Source organism: Centropristis striata, chromosome 23, assembly GCF_030273125.1.
Source record: "Centropristis striata isolate RG_2023a ecotype Rhode Island chromosome 23, C.striata_1.0, whole genome shotgun sequence".
Classification (NCBI taxonomy): domain Eukaryota; kingdom Metazoa; phylum Chordata; class Actinopteri; order Perciformes; family Serranidae; genus Centropristis; species Centropristis striata.
In genome coordinates this window covers 12,496,336-12,517,289 of record NC_081539.1, presented here as the reverse complement: position 1 = coordinate 12,517,289, position 20,954 = coordinate 12,496,336, and the positions used below count along the sequence as shown (strand labels likewise).

Sequence of the window (20,954 nt, the reverse complement as noted above, 5' to 3'; positions counted from 1 at the left end):
GTGCATGAAAAAGTTATGTTTTTGCTTGTAGTGTCTCACCTTAATAATACTTTTCTATGCATGATAACATAATTTTAAGTAATACTATAGTCACGATCATGCACATATGTTTAATGTAATGTCTGATATTATGTGCTATAGGGTGTTCACTACCATGTTCAATATTACTTCTAAATGTACAATATTACTACTTATGTGCAATTAATCTTACTACTACGACACTTTATATTTATATTCACTTATCTGATTATCTGGTGTTATGCTATTCTTATTTTACTTTTATTGTAACTTGTTACTTTATTATTTTTGAAGCAACTTGGCACAAGAATTTCCTTCGGGATTGTTGAAATTCAGTGGTGGAATGTAACTAAGTACATGTACTCAACTTCATTACTGTACTTAAGTTGAAATTTGAGGTACTTGTACTTTACTTGAGTATTTCCAATTTTATGTAACTTTATACTTCTACTCTGCTAAATTTTAGAGGCAAGTATTGTACCTTTTACTCCACTACATTTAGCTGCCAGCTTTTGATACTTTTCAGGTCAAGATTTAATATGAAAAACATGATACATTTCAAATTATCACTCATTTTTATAAATTAAATCACTTAACGGTATATTAAATAGTTAAAATGAGCCCTCGCTTGACAACAGTAAAACGCTGCTTACATAAATGCAACAATAATATATTTGGGGTATATTTATCAATCTGAGTGGGGCCATTCTGCATAAGGAGTACTTTGATACTTTAAGTACATTTTGATGCTGATACTTTTGTACTTTTACTAGTTTCAAATGCAGGACTTTTACTTGTAGTGGAGTAATCTCACAGGGTGGTATTAGTACTTTTATTTAAGTAAGATAAGATAAGATAAGATAAGATCTTCCTTTATTGATGCCTCCATGGAGGAAATTCAGGTGTTGCAGCAGCACAAGTACAGAGTAAAGACAGTTTAAGGTAATACAAATAAAATAATTAAAATGAAATAGAATAAAGATAAGAAAATATATAAATACTATAAAACAAACAAACAAACAACCAAGACCAAACTAAAAAAACTAGTAGTGCAAACATGTTAAAGTGGCAGTGAAATTAGGGGTGAAAGTAGGCGGTCTGAGTACTTCTTCCGATACTCATAAAGTTATATCTTGTCTTATCTTTTCCTCATTGACATGTATGTGATTTTAAAAGCTTTAGCTGTTTAAGCTAATTGTTACCCGGCGCTAGATGGCGCTGTAAAGCAGCGCACTGCTCCAGGTAACTGCTGGTACCGTGTGGCCTCTGCTCCGGCTCACACTAAGCCCAGCCCCCCACACGACTACCCGGCCTGCCTCGGCTCAACAAGCGGAGGGATGCGCGGCTGAAGCTCATGCTCTCGCTGCTGGCATTTTACCTACGTCGCATTTAAACAAGTCACTTGGCAGTTTCTTTGGCGTCTGATGGGATGTTTCTACGTCACACATTGAGGAGGTTTTTTCCGAAACGTTAGTTATTTTAGTGTTAGTTCGCTAACGGCAGTAAGGCACAAAGACGTTCAGCTAGTAGCCGTTGGAAGCTAACGGTAGCTAGCCTGCTGCTAACAACACAGCCGGTGAGGACGAGCACATCCTTGCGCAGCCATACTCGGGTTAATCTCTGCTGACTCGCTTCGTGTCATATGGTTGCTATTTTGTGGTAGTTATCTACTTGTTACCCAAGTCAAGTGGTTGAATTAGCAGCCACCACTCATGACTGGGATACTCGGAGCGCCGTGTATGCATAGCTGGGTGGTTGGCATGTTTTTTCAGCTAGAAGAAGCGTCGGTCTCATATCGGGATGTGGCGGTAGCAAAACAAGCTAGTCCCGTCTCTGTGGAGAAGTGAGTGCAAGAAGTGAGGAAGCACTTGAGTCAAGCGGGAGTTTTTATTTTTTTGTTTATGTTAATTGTAATTCCGCGGGTGGATGACTCGAGGGCTAACCTGATCATCCTTGAACACAGCTGAACTGAAACTGGGAATATCGCTAACAGATCGAAGGGATTATTTTTGTGTCTCTTAAGTGGATTTCGGCCTCCTGTTCGGGATCGTCGTGGGAACACAGTGAGTGTTTTGACATTGGGTGAGCCCACTCCCCTCTAAATATCCTCTCTCCCGCCGACCTTCACCCTCCGATGCGGAGATTTCAGTAGCACCGGCAACCAAATCCCCCACGGCGGCCGGACATGCTGAAGTGTATCCCCCTGTGGCGCTGCAACCGCCACGTCGAGTCGGTGGACAAGCGACATTGCAACTTACAGACTGTCCCCGATGAGGTATTCCGCTACAGTCGCAGCCTGGAAGAGCTACTTCTCGATGCCAACCAACTCAAAGAGCTACCAAAGGTATGCAGGGTTAACACACCGATAATTTGTCCTCTGTCAGGGATGGGCAAGTTAAATGCTGGAGGGGGCCACAATTTTTCATTGACACTACCACAGGGCCACGTATAGGACCGTGCACTTAACCAGATATGATGCAACTGCAATTTTAAATATGTTAACACTGCAGTAACATATTTAGCAATGTGTGTTATTCCCCTTACTAAAGTGGCTATATGTGGGTTCTATGTGCTTAGTTTCCTGGTTAAAACCATGTACAATTCACCCTGCAGCACTACACAATTGCATGTAATTGGTGTTTAATCTAAATATTTGAAAAGCAAAGGTTACTCCGGGTGAAATAGCTTGCATGATATCACCTGCTCAGGTACTTCCTTCATAGGAAAGGTACCTCCTCCCTTGCTTCATTAGTAAAGGGTTTGGCCATTCTGCCTGCAGTTCTGTAGCTGCATTACCTACAGACAGCAGATACAGTACGTTTCTTTTGTTTTGCACAAATCTATAAGTGGATAACAGCATTTCAGCACTGTCTAACAATGACACACTCACCCCCAAACTTGAGTCAGGATGTTAAGTTAGGTAATGCAGTTTATTTTCGCATGGCAGTGTATTTCCAAAAACACTGTTAACGTGTTTGAGGGTAAATGGACCAGTTGGATGGGATGTCTTAGCCAGTCCAGGAGTGCCAATGGTTCTCTGGCTGCAGGGTGGATAAGCTGCATGTTCAGAGACTAACCCTGGCCAAAACAGCTGGCACACAACATGTTGCCTGTAGTAATGGCATCACTGGCCAGTTGAATTGGATGCAGTGTGGGAAGACATGCATGGAATGAATTGCAGCACAGTCCCCACCCACACACCCACTATTTGAAATATGACAAAAGTTCCTTTTGCATGGCCATAGAGTTTATTTTAAGGGGAGCAAAATTGTTGTTGGTTTATTTTCTGTACAGCTCTGCAGAGCCGTAGAACACAGCGATTGCTTGGTTGACTTTCTCCTTGTTTTATTCAGTTCAAGGCATTGTTCATTATTAGGACAAGGCCCTGGCTGTGATTGTGATGGAGCAGGGGGTTCGTGTGAATAGACTGGTCAGTCGTAGACATTGTCAGCACGTTTCATGGCTTTGGCTTTGTGGTGAAAGGGGCAAGTGGCACGTTCGCTAATGAAGACTGTTAACAAGTCAAGGTCAACAGAGGCCATGTTGACAGGTTGCCTATTTCCTTATGGGAATCATAAACAATATAACTTATTCCAGCAATGAAGCATTTGTGTTGTGAACAATCCCTTTGCTTTGACATGTGATGTTTTTTACTCGTACAAGTACTAATTTTAGATCAGCCATCTCTGAGTTAGTTTGATAAAACATGGCCTTGTGCATAACTACTCAGGGGACACAATATTGGCTCTTGCCTTCACTGTTCTGGCACAGATGGACAGAGAGCTACTCATGAAGACACACATATAGTAGCTGCTGAATATTTAACTTGTCTTCAGTGTAGTTGGGGCCTTTTTCTTGGCACAAAAAATTAGACCTACTTTGCCTGATGAATGAGGCTAACCTGTGTTTCCTCCACTTAGTTCATACCTGTCAGATATTCACAGTGTACCTGGTGCATAGCCCTTGAAATACTGAGTGACAGATACACCAAAATATTCCTGCGCAGACAGCTAACCGACAGTCTCTCTGTGTGGTGCTGGCTTTAACCAGTAGACATAAATGCGTGGTGACAGAATGTCTCGTGTGGCCGCGGTGAATGCATACTAGCGTGCAGACACAAAGCATATGGGCCCTCTCTGGTCCTCGGAGTCAGTGGGGCTTCAGTGAGGGAGCAGTGTGAGAGGTCAGGCCTATACAGGGTTGGGAAACAAGGCCACTGACTGTAGGATGAACGGCATTACCATAATGAGCTCATGAGTGAGTAAGGGTCTGAATGCCTTTATGCATCTGTGTGCCCCTTCTTCCTGTCACTGTGTGTTCAAATCATAGATGAGTCTGGACTTACTTGTCAGTCTATTTTTAGATGTCAGTCTAACATCCCGAGTCCCTTTTGCTCATCAGTTCGTCTCATTTGTCTGTGAAGGAGTCCAGTATGGATGAATTGTGGCATGCTATTTGGCTTCACCAGCTTGTACAACATATGGCATCAACTGAGAATAAAGAGCTCAGAGGTGACACCTTCACACACTCACTTCTTTTAAAGGATGGGGCTGCAAACGGTCCAGAGACACAAGTCACAAGCTTATAGGCCAGTCAAGCAGGGCTACTTTAAGTCAGGTGAATTTATGTGTACAGGAACATTTTACGCAATGACATAATCGATAAAGCTATTAAGATGTTTTAAACACAGGGCAATGGTGATGCGTTTTAAATTGATAATAAACAATAAATCAATTGTGATGTGCAGTGGTAGTGTGGTGCTGCTGGGGTGGAGAGGTCTAGATCGTACTGGTAGGGGTTTAACATAGTGAACAGATGGAGATTTAGACGTCCTGACAGTTTCTTAAGTTTGCTGTGACTCACCCCCACCGCACAGCCCACCAATCTTAGATTATGCTCTCTGTGGTAATGATGTCTCCATTTGCCACATCAAGAACATTTTAGGTTGTAAAAAAAAATACATTTCAGAATGTTTCTGTTTTTGTCTGATTTAAGGGCGAGATCATGTCCAGGCAGTGATTATACTACATGAAATAGTAGCATTAAGTATGACTTATCTGTATGGAATGAGTTTAGAGAAACCTCTTAAGTAGGCAGCTGGTCAGGAATTTCCCTCATGCCCATACATCCTTAGCCCTTAATGCTGCGTCGCAGCTCTGTTTTCTCATTGCATAAAATCTAATCTCAGATAGTCTGCAATGGGTTCTTTGTTTTGCTATTGGGACATTTAATTTGTAAAGTTTCATGTAGTTGATCTTTGAAACACCAGAAAAAATAGAACATTAATCAATTCTTTTTTTTTATCAATTTATATAAGTTGGCTTACGGGTAATGCTTATGGTTGCTCAAGTTTTTTTCTGTCAGTTATTGAAGAATTGCTGGTGATAGGGTAGGTAAAAGTACATGCCCCACTTCATATATTTCCCTATACTTGTTCTGGGTTTTCAGTATGCACTAAGGTAATCTAAATTTCTCTTTTGCGGCTTTGACAAAGTAGCCTTGCCTCAAAGATCATGTTGAGGAAGAGGGAATTATCTTTTTAGCCATTCTCAAGTCCCATGACAGGTTACAAAGAAGTCTATTCACAAGTCCAATTGCCCCCCCTTTCCGCCTCATATCCAGTGTCATGGCTCTTTGTGTTTCTTGTGTGCGCTGCATTGCCCTTGACCAGGCCTACATTAAATCTGCAAGCATATCAGCCCAAATGATCACTTTTAAGATTTGTTGTAGGTCAGTTTCACCTGCTGAAAAGCACAAGGAGTTCCCTTTTTGAAAAAACCAGGCAGGCTGCAGGTGCAGTAAGCAGCAGCCCCCCCAAAAAGCTCCAACACATGTACATGACTGAGTATATTTACTTGTTCTTGTCTTGGCTTTTCCATTGTTGAAATAGGGAACAAATCCTTGATGGGTGTGTCCCCATCAGACTCTGCAAAACAGGTTTTACGCATGTTGCTCCCAGTATTATTACCTAATAGGACCTTCCAGGTAAACTCGATATGTTACAGTACTGATTTCCTGCCTCAACACCTGAAACAGAAACATTTAAACTGCTGCATCCAAAGACAGCGCTGTGAGGAAATCTATATCTGCCATCAGCAAGTAATTTAAATTTAAATGACTAATTGTTCCTTCCCTGTCCTTAAATATATGCTATTAATTGGAGACCAGGTTTTGCCTGAGAAGGGAAAATGAGATGTGTAGATATTTTGTTGTTTGGATAAAGAGGAAGTATACGTGCATGATAAATAGGAAGGATGACCATGCAATCTTTTTAATCCTCAGCTGTCACCAGTGCCCTCTCCGTGTGTGTGCTAACAGATCTGTGGCTAAAGGGAAGATTAGGGCTTCACCCGGCCGTGAAAATGCCCCTCAGCACCTCAGTTGCGACCCCCCCTTCATACACGCCAGTGCGTCTCAGTGTATGCTTCCTCTGGGATCAGCTTTTCTGCCGTTTGGGTCTCTTTTCGAGCACATAAATGCCCTGATAAAAATCTGAGTGCTTTTCTCTTGAGTCCCCAGTGTATGTTCAGCCTCGGGTCAAGAGAAACCCAAATTAAGGCCCTTCACTCAGCTCTTGCTGAATGTGAATTGGTCTACCATTATTTACCCAAGCTTGAATAGTAAAGTGCTTTATTTTATGTGTTTTTGTTATACAAGTCTTTATTATTATCTCAAAAAAGAAAAATGGCTCAGTCTAATTAAGAATGAATGCAGCTCCACCCGCCTGCTATATAATTCCAATAAATGCATAAATGTGGCCTAGCTGAGCTTTAAAGCCGAAAGTTTGGTTCATACTGATGGTAGCTTGGGTTAGAAATCTAGGACATCTACTTTTTCACACTGTGTCCTTACAGTGTACTTGTAAGTTCTGTAGTTGGTCTCCCCTCCCTGAGTTTCCAGTTAACTCCAAAGGAGAGCCCTGGTTTGTTTTTCCCCAGTGACTGGCTGAACTAGGCTAGGACCAAAGATAAATTACACCTGCCACTGGCCTCTTTGCGGTAAAGCCACATCGTTCCTATGATGCAGCTCTTTCTCACTCTTCTGCTCTCCTCTTTCTGGCTTTGGTAAGCATGTTGAAGCTACGGGTGCAATTTCACAAAAAGTGTAAATACAGCCAAGGTATTATTTGTCATGTGGCTGTTTTGTTGTCATGTCTTAGGCCAAACTGTAAGATTTCCGCAGTTTGTGGCTATAATTGCCCTTACCCCCACCGTGGTTGTAGAGGACTGTGTTCGTGAAAAAAAAAACAGAAGTACACAAACAGAAACTTTTGCAATCAGACCTCCCCCTTTAAAGGATCGGGCTGGGCCTGAAAACTGATCCAGAGCTGGTGAGGCCATGAAGAAACAGCAATGTGAGAGATCTGAGTTTCTTTTTGATGCGAGAGCACATTCAGCAGGTTTCTTTGTCTGAGCTGATGACCAGCTGGTCTCACATCCTGCCTGCCTCCCTCCCCCCAATCTGGTGGGACAGAGGGGTAATGGGAGGTGTGTGTGTGTGTGTGCGAGAGTGAGTGATTATGTAGTAGTAGTAGTGGGGGTGTATTTCATTCCGGAGATGGATTAACAGGAGGAGGGGGAGCCCTGGCACCTCCACTAGAGGAAGTGATCAGGGAGCTGAGCTGAGCTCTACTGATCCCCGGTCCTCTGGGGCATTTGATGTTGAGGCCGTCCATCCATCCATGAACACCAGAGTCTGGGCTAACATACAGTGTCAGGTGGGAAAGAAGCAGCAACAGAAGTGGTCACAGAGCAAAGCGCCAGTCCCCTAGAGACCTCTGCACGGTGTAGATGGATCTTCTGCTTTGTTCTGTCTGACAGGCACATACACATCCTCCCTGATTCCCTCCCTTTCACTTTGAGAAGTCATGTGTTCTTCCTGGGCAATGGCAGCAATGTTAAAGGGGTTATGTCAAGCCTCCCGTGCAAAACACATTGCTGCTATAAGGCATGCATAGGGACAGCCACTGCTCGTTTTTTTTATGTAAACTTGCGCATTAGGAATGGTTTGGTGCATGTGGACCTACTGCCTTTATTCTTCAGTGTCAGTGCCCCTGAAATGCATTTGCCGAAATAATTTAATTTCTGATTGATGGATCCCACCTACAATAAATTAGCAACAGTTTTGGTAATTGATTACCGAAAACTAAATGCCAAATAATTTGATTCCAGATGCACAAGTGTCATTTTCATATCACTGGGAATTGAATGCCTTTGGGGATTTTGGACTAAAGCTAATTTATTGGCGTTTACCCGGCTGCTGCCTGCCACCACCCTCTCTTTCCAAAGTAGCAGCTGGGTTCAGCAGTCAGTCTGGTTCTCTCCTGTTCTGCTGGATTGACCAGCAGCACACTGACACTAATTTACCTACCATGGTCTTTCTAATACCACAGCCCCCGCTTGATATTTTATCAACTACTACGCCACACACCAAGTTGTGAGGCGCTTAAATAATTTGGTGACAGCCCACAAACACTGAGGATATTTTGATTTCACCTACATTTTTAAAACAACATGGTTATTAAAAAAATAAATAACTATTTCAAATGGCTCTTATTCACAGATTAACACTTTCAGATGAGTGTTTTCTTACTTTTGGACTACTCGACTTTTTTTGTCTTTATATGTCGGGGAAATTAGTTGTTGGGAACGTCCCTAGTTGTGAGCCTACTTTAGGTAGAGAAACCGTGCTTTACAGCTCCCGTTATTATAATGTTATTGGTTCAACCCTGTGTGATCCTGTTGACTTTCAGCACAGAAGCATTTCCTCTTCACATATCACATGACATTAGTCCATTGATTCCCTGCTTTTCTTTCAGCAGCGTGATTTGGACCTAATGCTGCTCTGTACACTCACGCTGCTGTTACTCACCACTCTCCCATGCACTCTGGCCTTGGTCGCCAGCCTCAAAGGTAAACAAGGAGGCAAAGCCCTGGTGAATAATTGATGGCTGTGGTGGTTGTGGCAGCTGTTTGCGATAGGGGAGAGTCTGTAGCTGTGCTGCATGCCCTGCTGGAGCAGTGTGATAGGACAGGAGCTCTGTTGGCAACAGGCACTAAGTACACACAGACAAGATGTGCAAGGTGACGCCATTTTCTCTCTCATTTTGTCCCACTGTATTTATGTGTTGATTTCATCCTTTCAGCACCCAGTGTTTGGAAACCTCAGAGGTTAAGGACAGGCCTGGCTGTATCCAGGAGCAAGGTGTGGCACACATAAATCCTTAATATGAATACACATAAAGTCAAATGTAAAGCCACAACTTTATTTTTGGGAACTTGTGTTAGAAAGGACAGTGGCTATTGGCCATTTAATACATTACCTTAATTATTCTGTGGGAGCTAAGCAGCAAAAAAGTTGAGCATAATAAGATTTGACTTAAGTCCCATAATTTTAGAGCTTAAACAACAATGTAGATGGATGGTTAATAACAATCAATGAATAATTAGATTTCCTCAATACAAGGCCAAAGTGTTTTCATCTGACCAACAGTCCCAAACTCTCCAAATAAAACTATATATATATATATATATATATATATATATATATATATATATATATATATATATATATATATATATGACACAGACACATAAACACACTATACTATATACTTTTTCTGAGTAAATGTGAGAAAAACACTAAGATTTGCTGGCTGTCAATAAGGCTTGGTAAACACAGACAGAGTTATCAGTTGTAATCTCCTAGTATTAGTTGGTTATTTCCTGTCCTTTTAACAGTACTGTTTGAGGTGATATTGTACCAGATTTTTATTCTGGTTCAGTAATCTGTGTAGTCTGTTGCATTCATGTGTTTTTCAATAGGACTCCAAAAGATGTTGCTGTAGATGGTCACATGTTTTGGGGTGGTTAAATTCAGCAGTGACATTTCTTTGGGATATGCTGCTGTTTCTGAACCTTTTGATCATACAGGATATCAGGAACTGCACTCGCAGTCACACAAATGGTCCCATTGAGGCTAATCTGTCAGGGTGCTGATGTCCCTGTGGGGGAAAAGGTCACCCAGGGTGGCATTAAAACCAACCACAAACAAACGCTGCCCTTTATCTGCTGGCCACACACAGTCATTGAAGGCCTCTATCTTTCGCTCTGAAACCTGATAGGGCTTACATCCTCAGTCTCTGTGTACTTTCTGTACCTGTGGCTTTCGACACCTTCAGCTCTGTTATCTCCATCCAAGATACTTGCTAGATTTAGAGGAAGAAGCTGCATTCTACCACTTTACACAAATACTGTTTTAATTCAGTAGGATTGATATTTCACTGATTAGCAACCACATCATCTGTACAACAGCTACCACAACAGAGCTGCTCTGCTTTTACATGTGTTTTGAAACAGGTGGCCAGTTCAGAATGACTGCCCTGTGGCAGAGCTGCCTGAGGACGCACGTAAGCCCTGGTTTGTTTTTCTTTTTCTGTGGGGCATCTTGGGCACTCAGTCAGCGTCTAGGCCTAAGCCAGTCTGACTTGTGGACGCTTGTGTTTTTCTTGTTGATCTTTTTTGTTGGGAGCGTCTCCGTGAGCAGGAAGTGGGAATAATCAAGTGAGCCATGGAATGCCCTGTTTTTGTGAGACCATCTTTACTCTGGACCTTGTTTTGTAGAGGGAACTTTAAGACCAGGCATAAAAAAGAAACAGGAGGTTTGAGAAAAATCGGCTTATGTTTTATTGTGGTTTTCCCCGGTGCCCCCCTCCTTTTTCAGCAGTGTTTCTTTTTCGTTCCCTGCCTTTCCCTCTCTCCCATAAACACACTCAGAAGCTTACAATGTCTCTGACTGATAGAGTTCATGATAACTAATGTAGAGCACCTTGTTTTCCTGTAATCTTACAAGATGTGGCACCAACCCTTGAAGAATGTTAAGCACAAGGGCTCAAGAGTCATGATAAAGGAGTACAGTAACACACTTGTGGCTGCAGCAGTGTTTACTACTACAATGACAGTGTCTACACCACTTGAAAACTCTTCACTTTGAGTCACTATCTCACTGCCTGTCATCTACAGGGCTCCAGAGTGCAAACATTTGGTTCCATTTGGGGAATATTTTCTCCCAACCCTGCAATTTTTGATTGATGATTGTCTGTAAACTACTATGTGGTGCATTTCTGAATAGGAATGTTTTGTCTTGCACTGAGAACTTCTGTCTATCTGCTTCCAATCACCATAACTTTGGTTAAATTGCATCAAATTAGCAATAAATCAGCCTACACAATCCAAAGCATGTTGAAAGTTATAGGTTTGTGTTTTGAACGTGCACAGCTAATTTTTATCCATCTTGACCAGGAACTAATTGGTGAAAATGTATAATATGCAGTGATACCGAGAGCCTTCTTGTGGTTGTGTTGAAAGCTTTTGTGAGAGTGCAGTAGACCATACTTTCTTCACATGCACACACACACACACACACACACACACACACACACACACACACACACACACACACACAATTTCTAAATCAAATTTGGGTTTCAATATCAGGATGTAGAGTATTTACCTGCTGACAGATAAAATACAAATAGGTGTACTATGCAAAAACAGGGCCGTATTGCAGAGCTCAGTGTTTTAAATTTCATTATCAGTGAAGTTATCATTGAGTGAATAATCATTTACAACTTATCTAAATTGCTGTGTTGTCTAGTTCTCCTCCATATTGATCACACTATTGATTCAGCCTACCATCAGCTAGAATCCCTGCTTGTTATAGAAGCATGTTGTCTTTATGTGCCAGGAAACTGCCATGTTGTATTTGTTTATGATGTCTTCTTGCTGCAAGTGCTGGATTCTGCTTAAGGTGTGTCCTGAGCTGTAATGCTTCTACTAATCACCAGTGTTTTACAGTATGCAGATAAATCCACTGATACTTGTTTGATTTCTCAGGGTTTTATTTAGCTTTTCTCATATTTTTCTTTGTCTTATATCTCCAATGTCAAACTATTTGGTCAAGGAGCATTAATTAATCGAAAATGAATGAAAGCATGTACATTTTAAATGTAGTGTGAAGATATTTTAATTTTCGATGTAATTTCCATATGTCTTGTTTAACTCTAATGCAATTTTAGCAGACCATTGTGTATGTTTTTCTTTCAGAGGCTGCAGTGGGCTTAGTTTTAAAGCTGCTGGTTAAAACATTTTTAGTGAGGGAACCTGACATGGCCATTTTCAAAGGGGTCCACTGACATCAAGATCCCTGAATGAAAATGGGCTCTATGGGTACCTACAAGTCTCCCCTACCCGACATACCCTATATTTGCATGGTTGTGGCCTCAACCTGCATGTTTTCAGCAAACCAAAGTTTTTCCCATGCAGTAGAAATAATTTTAAACTGTTGTATTTGAATATTTCTTTATACTGGGGTTCCTAAACACTCTTGAAATTGCATACATTTGGTTTGTCTGATAAGTTAACACTCTTATGGATTCAGTGAGGCCAACTTTATTCATGTGTGATTATGTTATTCCCCATAGTAGCCATTTCATTGTAGTAAACTAAACTTGACCTTGCTGTATAAAATGTCCTGTGAACTCTAGGATAATCACAGCTTCATGAAACTTTACAACCACAAACTAGAGACCTAGAGCATTCAGGATGTATGGCTTCCCTAGGTATATTGACAATAAGGAGGTTTCTCAGCAGTTTCCAGAAGTGAAATGCTCGCCATCCAAACACACACATTTAAATTGAAGTAAAGCCAATTGAAATAAAGCAATCCAGTTCCAAAGAGATGAATGTGACCTCAATATTGCATAAAATAATTCAGCCATTTCCTACAGCCCTGTCATATCTGACAGATATTCATGAAATATGGAACTATTTCCCCAAGCAACACAGCTGCGAAAACCCCCCCCCAGAGAAAATATTGTGGCTCCATGTGAATTGCTGTATGAGACAGTCTTCAGGCCAGTGTATTGTAGTAAAACTGTAAGGGGGCCAGACAGGGCCACCTGTGTGGAAATAGGCTTTAGTTCTGATTTTGGAGCATCTTTTCTCAGATGTGAGGGCTTTTGAATGAAACAATGATAGACTGTCATGGTCATGGTTGGTTAATTGGTTATTGAGCAAACACAATATAACGTAGGTTGAATGTGTGTGTTGTGCCACATGTCCAGTTTCAGGCTCCTAATAGAGGTGCTGATGGGCCAATGTTTGTGTGTACGACCGAGAGAATAGAGAGAGTGGTCAATAGAAAGCACAGCAGGGTACTTTGGAGACAACAAAGCAGCACGCACGCATGTATGTGTCATGTTCATGCCAGCAATGAATAACAAACAGCAGTAACAGGTCTGTAGAATAGGAGATGGCAGCATGTGCATGTGTGTGCACATCAGTGAATTTGTAAGTAGGCCCCAAGCTCATCTTTTCATCTCGAGTGCAGCTAGAATGGCTATATTTTCCTTTTTACACACCATTTTTTTCTTTCTCTTTTTTTTTCCTCCAGTGAATATATTTTGGTCTCAGCACTTAACCCGTTCCTTTGCTTTTTCTTGTGTTGATGTCTGTGCTTTGAAGTCAGTTAACATAGTCACAACAGCGCAGTCGAATCTGATGAGTGATTCAGCAAGTGTTAATAGTTAGGGCATTGTTTATTGTAAAAGGCCAGTTATTTTAACTCGAGAAATTGACGAAACTCACAATGCAACTCTTTGTGTCCATTCTCTTTCCTTTATATTCCCACCAGGCAGCTTTCTAATAATATGTCTTCCATCACTGTTGTGCAAGAGTTCAGAAAACCATATTTAGACTCCAAGAGCCTAAATACAAGAAAGTATTTTGACTTTACAGATGAATCTTTTTTTTTAGTTAAAGACTATAATGGACAGAAGTTCATGTTACGTGATGTGATAAGTGGCATTTAAACAACTTTGCCCGTACTTTCTCTTAATAATGGTTTTGGTTAAGTATGAAACATTTGGGAAAAAGTGCAAGGCTTAGTGTGCTCTGTGTAATTAACCCAGCATAGCCGTGTTTGCACTACAGCACGTGACATCCGAGGAAATGCAGGCATGCCTGGAATCTCCAGGAGTTTGCCCTGCCCTCTGGAAGCTGCTCTCACACACACTTGAACTTACTCCTTTCACATTCCTGTCGGTGAAGCCCACACACAGGCACTATACTTAGGCAAACACTGAAGCATGCATGATACGCACATCTCACTTCAGTTGAATTCTCAAGCCAATCAAGCTTAATTTCAGTCTCCTCTTGTTAAATATGAGTCTCAGCTCATTCCAAAAGTGTTTTAATTAAGATAGCCCACGAACTTCTGGGACTAAAAGCTCAAATGGGAATACTAAGAAGGAGCTCAGCTGAAAAAATGTAGAGGGCACCTCGATAGCACTTTGTAGTGAGCTGCCTGTCAATTTATATTCATATAATGTCAGGCCTTAGTAAGGTAATTTCACCTTGTTTAGCAGACGCAGGCAACGGCTTATTGATTTTCAGGCATAAAGTGAATTTCAGATTAGAGCCTGTCCAATATATTGGCTGGGCTGATATTAGCTTATAGTAGTTATATCAGTACCAGTGTATATGTCGGCTAAAAAAGTAAGTACGAATTTGTAGTACAGAAATGCCAAAGATATGTTTGGGGGAGTTTAGACGCGGTGATGCCATTACATAGGATACATGTTTTGTAAAATTTCCCACTCGGTCAAATCAGCATATGACAAAGATATGCACTGTTTTCTTTTGCACTTTGTGTCTATTTGACCCCCAAAACCAATTTGTTTCTGGACTTACAGTACAGATATTTGCTGTAACAACATGCATGTACTATGATTTTCACTGCGTTATATAAAAGCTTCACCCCCATGTCGAAAGTTGTTCAACTTGAGTGGGCATGTTTCTGCCTCAATTCACCTTTACTTTGATTTATTTTCACTTAGTGGTTCACAGAATGTAATGCATGTAAAGCTTTAATGAAAATGATGAGAAACAGGTAAAATTGTGGGATTCAGATGCACATGTGCCCCTTTTTAGCTATCAGATTAAGCCTGCTATATCTACAATTGGTGTGTGTGTTTGAGTAAATGGTCACTTTGAAGTTCTATATACAATAGCACCTTACATATCCTCTGCAGGCTTGTCTGGTCTGGTAGCAAGAGGCTGCAGGAGGAATATGTATTGTTACAGGTTGGTCTGTGAACAGTGATTTTGTGTGACATTTGCTTCAGCTCAACACTCTAACGGCTCTTAAGAGCACAGGAACATGTCAGCTAAGGTCAAGGACGACTACAGATTGAGCGTACATGTATGTTTGGTTGGACTTTGTCACTTGATTCTTTTGTTAGACAAGGAACATGTCATGCTGGCGAAGGTACATAATGTGCTATCTGTGCTGTTAAGTACGGTGTGATTCTTTTTATGTGCATAATCAGGTTTCCCGCAGCGTATTTTTAGATCTGCTATCACAAACCAGGTTCATGAAGTCGGCCATGTAGAAGAGCAGACAGCCATTGGGGATCAACATGTGCTTGCCTGTGGGTTTAGGGCTAGTGTTTTGGTTGTTCCTGGCGTTGATCCTCTCTGGAGTCATGTCGGAGGGGTGTGCTGACAGCTCTGTAATTATACTGTCTCTGTGACATATTAATGGGGTTTGGCATGTAATCCTAAGTAACAGTTTCCTTGTCTTCTGTCGATTATTGTAGATAAGCGTATGTACTAAGTGATGTTCTGGCTCAGTGCTTAAAAGAAAATAACACATGATAATGGACATAAAGCCAGATTGCAGTACAGTTATGGTTCTCCTGTTTGTGATCTGACAATGCAGATGTTCAGATACTGTATTTGATCTTGAAGCAGATAAAGTGTCTGAATGAAGGGAGGCTCAGTTTTCATTTCATCGTCAGTCGAGTGTGTCACCAGGGAGGTTTCTGCTTCCTTATTCCCCTGGCTTCTTCTTTGAATAAATGCTAGTCTCCAAGGTGATGGATCTCTCAGGGCCAGTCAGAGGTTTGCCTGATGCGGGGGTGCGTTTACCTGTCGTTGTCAGGGAGAGACACCAGTTGGACTGGGGACTCCCCTGTCACTGCAGAACTACCGTACTTCCATGTGTACACAGATGCCCTGGCAATTGCTGTTCCAAATCTTCTTCCAACACCACACCCTTGACCTCTGCAAGAGCCAAACATCTCACATAGACGCAAAGAGGAAGAGCAGATTCACCAGTCTCAAAGCAACACTATGTCCTTGGGCTTAGAAAAAGTTACAGCTGCAAGGCAGAGATACTTCATAGCAACACCTAAAGTGGAACAGATATTTTTCTGCAGGGGCTGGGATGCTAGATCAGTGAACTACATAGAGGTGACTTTGTGCTGCTCTAGTGGACCACTACATGAAATGATGATCTGTACTCTCAACGCTACAAATTTAAAAGCACAGAGCACACACAAGCTACATTCTGTAACTGAATTATTTGAATTATATTCACCTTTTGCTGTTTGGCGGCATACAAGTACAACATTTCCCACCAATTTGAACTTTTTATTTATTTACCCAAAACAACTAGGAGTTCTTGTGTAATCCAGATTTGTTGGATCCATGCAAAAGTGACAGATGTTTGTCAGCTCATGTCTATGCAGCACAGGGCTGGCTGTTGATGCCACCTGACAGGGTTACTTGTATTCCAGCCCCATGATTGAGTCATGAAATTATACAAGGCCTGTTTATCTGTTTAAACTGTTATGCTTTGCCAGTTTGTCTAGAGGAGGCTGAATTACAAGTAGTTTGATCCAGGAGAGACTGTGGAGCATATTTTGAATTAATGGCCAATATTTATTTTTTTACTAAAAAGCAACATGTTTCAAGCACCAAAATCACCCTTGCAATAGTATAACCTTGTGTTATAAGGTAACCATTAGGGATTATAACTACGAGTGATTTGTCAGTCCTCATCATTGGACTGTCTCGTCATTGGACTGTCTTGTCATTCAGACTTTAGCAGATACTTAAACGAATCATGTGATAAATGTTCTGTGAATAACGATCCTTAAATCGGCAGCATTAAATTCGGTTTGTGTGAAAACTGTCTTGCCAAGAACCTTTTGATTTTTAAAAAATATAAACGCACTTGGCAAGCTGTCAATTTATCTGACCAGGTCAATCAAATGTTTACATTGTGTGGGGCTATGACATGACGATGGCTGTCAATTTCAAACATTCCTGAGAGAGATATATAAAGACAGAAACCTGCTGAAAGAGGGAAATGCAGAGACCGTTACTGGAAAACGATAGACACTGAGCCACATGATCCTGTTAGGGAGGCCACAACCTGGACACGTACAATGCCTCAATTGTACAGAGGCTGCTTGTGCACTCACAACACACACAAGCACCTTCAGCCAGTCTTTTAAGGTGCTATACTCAAAAACGTCCCTGTAGTAAAAGATGTTTAGCATATCTTCTGCTGAGCCTATTCAATGCCCTTCTTTCTGTTTACGCTGAATCAAGCTGCAACCGAGCCAAAGTGCTCATCTTGCTGTTGCTAATGGGTTTGATCACGTAATGTGTTGATAGTATATTAACTAGCCAGCAAATTATACAATGCCTTGGCCAGACAGTGCCCCGGTTGCCATGTTGGTCCCCCTGCAGTGCAGCCTCACTGTGGGACAAACGGAGAGCTGGCAGGCAAGCAGCACATACCGGATCCATCCCATCCAGGAAAGAGCCAAACGTCCTCTGTGGACTATAAACAATAGGCTTCTGGTTTTGTGTCATGTTTGTGGGAACACAGAAAGAGAATGGTAGAGCATGTGATGAAGTCCCGGAGAGGGGGTGGAGGTGAAGGGCCTCCTCTACAGTTTCTCCCTGTGTACTCACTCATTCCTGCTGTGTGAGAGCATAGCTGAAGAATCTCAGGCCATTAGGTCAACTAAACATTAAAGTCTGAATTGGAGCAGTGTGTGCTTGCTTGTCCATTAATGTATCGGCAAACAATAGTAATGAGTAAAACTTGGGCCCATCCCTTTATGTTCAATGTGCGGTCATGACTTTCCAGACACCTGCAGTCATCATTTACATTTCCAGGCAGTGTTGGGTGTTGCTGCACCCTCTTTGGTCAGTGGGCTTTAGATTTGGTTCATCACTACAGAAAACTTCTAGCATGGCTGGTCATTTCCCCTAGCAGACTTCCCAAGCCGATGGTGTTGATGGTTGTTTTGTGTTATTATAGTGTGTCCTGCTTTCCATAATGTAAAAGTAGGATGTTGTCAATAACGGTCTATTGATTTTCTAGCTTAAGTGTTGTGATTGTTTTAGTCTTTGGTAGATGGGCTTTATGAAACCTGAAACGGAAGCACACTGCAGGCAGGTGTAAGAGCTCAGAAAAGATCAAGTTCAAGGTTTTCAGCCCGGCTGCTGCTTTGAATTTAGTTTGGATTGCAAATTTGTGTTGGGAGGCAGTTCTTACTCCCGATCTTTCCCTTACTGTATGTTGATGTTAATCAACTCGTGGGCATGGTGTCTCAGGACTGATGGTGCAAGCTTTTCCCATTTAGTGACCAAAGCAGTGATTAGCCCACCAATACAGTAACAGTGGAGGGATTACTTGTCTATTTATAAAATGCTGACTTAAAATCGCTTTACTATGCCAAGCAATCGCAAGAAAGAATAATCAGAAGTGTCACAGTGCCAGAGTATATCATTGTGAAAGCACAACTGTGTTTTGGAAAAAATATAGTTAATTGCACTTAAACATTAATACAGATTAATTAATGCCTCATAATCCACATTTATTGTACTTGGGTATGGGATGGGTGGCAAATATAACAAACCATTTACACAGCTAAAAAAAGAAAAAGGTACAGCTTTTTAAAAAAATCCTAGGTTGTTCATGTGCCATAGCGATACTCTTTAGCCATGTATAGTTGTGAGTGGAAGAGCCTCTTAGCCACACAATGCCATGTCCACCTGTTCTCTTTCAATCTCCCTCCTTCAGCCCTCTGGAGTATATATCAACAGACACAAGTGTGATATAGGCGAACTATTTATGTTACAATGTGCATTGACATTATATATACAGCTGTCAAAGAGGAATCTATCAACCGAACATTCCAGGCTGCACATTTGGATCCATTGAAACATTATAGTGTTGTGTCAACTCAACAAAACTCATCAGCATTCCCAGGAGGCAAAAGGGGGAAAGCCCAACTTGTCGCTGTGGTTGTTTTATTAACCATGTTGACTTTAATAGAATTTTTTGGCTCTTGAAGTGGTTTAGTGGAAACACCATGTGTCTGTACTGTTTGTTCAGCAGGTAGTTCGGAGGTGATTAATGTTGCTGCATTATCATTGTTTCAGTCAGTCTGACTCGTATAAAAGTAGCACTGCCCCCAACTAAGATTTCTTTACTCAGTTGGTCATTTAAATTTTTTTTTTTTTTTAAATTTTTTTAATATTTTGATGCTGAATTGCTTATTTCCAAGAAATGTATAAGCATATCTCTGGCAAATACACAATATAAAGTTTTGCTTGTGCATGATTCTTTGTGGAGAAACTCAGTTTTACAGATATGTTGATAAATCTAGGAAAAACGGAGAATCCCACGTTATCTGGACTTCTTACAATCGTAAACCAATACATAAACTGTGAACATGCATCCATCCCTTCCTCATTAGTTATTCTTGGACTCATCCCCTCTAAAGAAAAACATGGCAGAACAGCTAAACACAGGATGTCCAGAGGGCAGAAAGAACAAGAGAGAGTACTATTCATGCCAGCAATTCATAACTAGTTGCCCCAGGTGCTACAAGTGTATCAGTTGGGGATGCAAATTTAAGGCTGTGCCCTTACTCGATTATACACAACATTAGGGTTCATTAAGAGCCTGTAAAATATTAAATGGCTGCTTTTCCTCAGTAGGCTTCATTTAAGCAATTTAAATGGATTGAAATGGGCTCAGCTGCTACAAACAAAGATGGAACATGCAAAGAGACTTTTTTTGGGAACATGCTGTTTTCAAAGTTGATCTTCTCAAGAGCCCGGGCGATATATATCAGCTGACCTATATTGTTAGCCACTGTTGACCTATAAAAGGTATATTGGTGTCTATTGCTATGTTGTACAATATGCACCAATATACTTTTTTAACACAGAAAATTTTCAAAAAATTGGTTTGAGGTATTTATTTTTATTTATTCTTTATTCAAAATGGTTATCAAATGACTGACGCTGAACACTTTTGCAGAGTCACACTGGTGCAAAAATTGTGTACAATACAGATTAAAATGTCCATTTTCATTCCAGTTCCAATCCCCAATCACCAACTGTGAAATCTTTCCCCCCTATAAAAACAGTCCAGGTCTTCTATAACGTTTGGACTCATTGCATTTTTTTCCTCATCTTCCTCATTTTGTGTATACTGCCAAGGGAAGAGCTACTTACATCTAGAGATAGACCGATATATGGGCCAGCCAATATATATCGGCCGATATTTGTGTCTTTTTTACTTGTATCGGTATCGGCCGATACGTTCGTGTGTTCGCTGGTCAATTAGCCCATTTCACTGAGCTAACACCAGGCAAGGCTCGGTGCAACATCTGCCATTTGCTGGAGAGCTGCTGCTGATACCGGAAAAAAGAAAAGCACATCAAATATGTGGACTCATCTGAGGCGCCACCACCTCGAGGCCTAGAACAACATACACATTGTTTGCTATCCAACTGTTAATATGTTTTGTTTGTTTTGTTAATAAATGTTTCTTTTTTTGTTTAAATTTAGACTTTTGTAACATTTGTTATCATTGTGTCATTTTTATCATGTAAATGGAGAGAGAAAAGGCAATATCGGCTTCAAGAATCGGCCCAAAAAAATCGGCAGCACATATTGGGGATCGGATAAGACTGATGTCAAAATAATCGGTATCGGCATTAAAAAACCTGTATCGGTCGACCACTACTTTCATCTGTTGTTTTATATGTCAAGCCTCAA

General features: G+C 41.1%; 1 protein-coding gene across 3 annotated transcripts in view; it reads left to right on the top strand.

Annotated features, from left to right (window-relative positions):
- The first annotated feature begins 1,340 nt into the window (after positions 1 to 1,340).
- Positions 1,341 to 20,954, top strand: part of scrib (scribble planar cell polarity protein) — a 71,472-nt gene continuing 51,858 nt past the window's right edge. For all 3 annotated transcript variants that reach the window (XM_059326603.1, XM_059326604.1, XM_059326602.1), the window contains exon 1: positions 1,341 to 2,362. In XM_059326603.1, the coding sequence (XP_059182586.1) occupies positions 2,204 to 2,362 (159 nt within the window). In that variant the 5' untranslated portion in view covers positions 1,341 to 2,203. The remainder of the gene's footprint in view (positions 2,363 to 20,954) is intronic.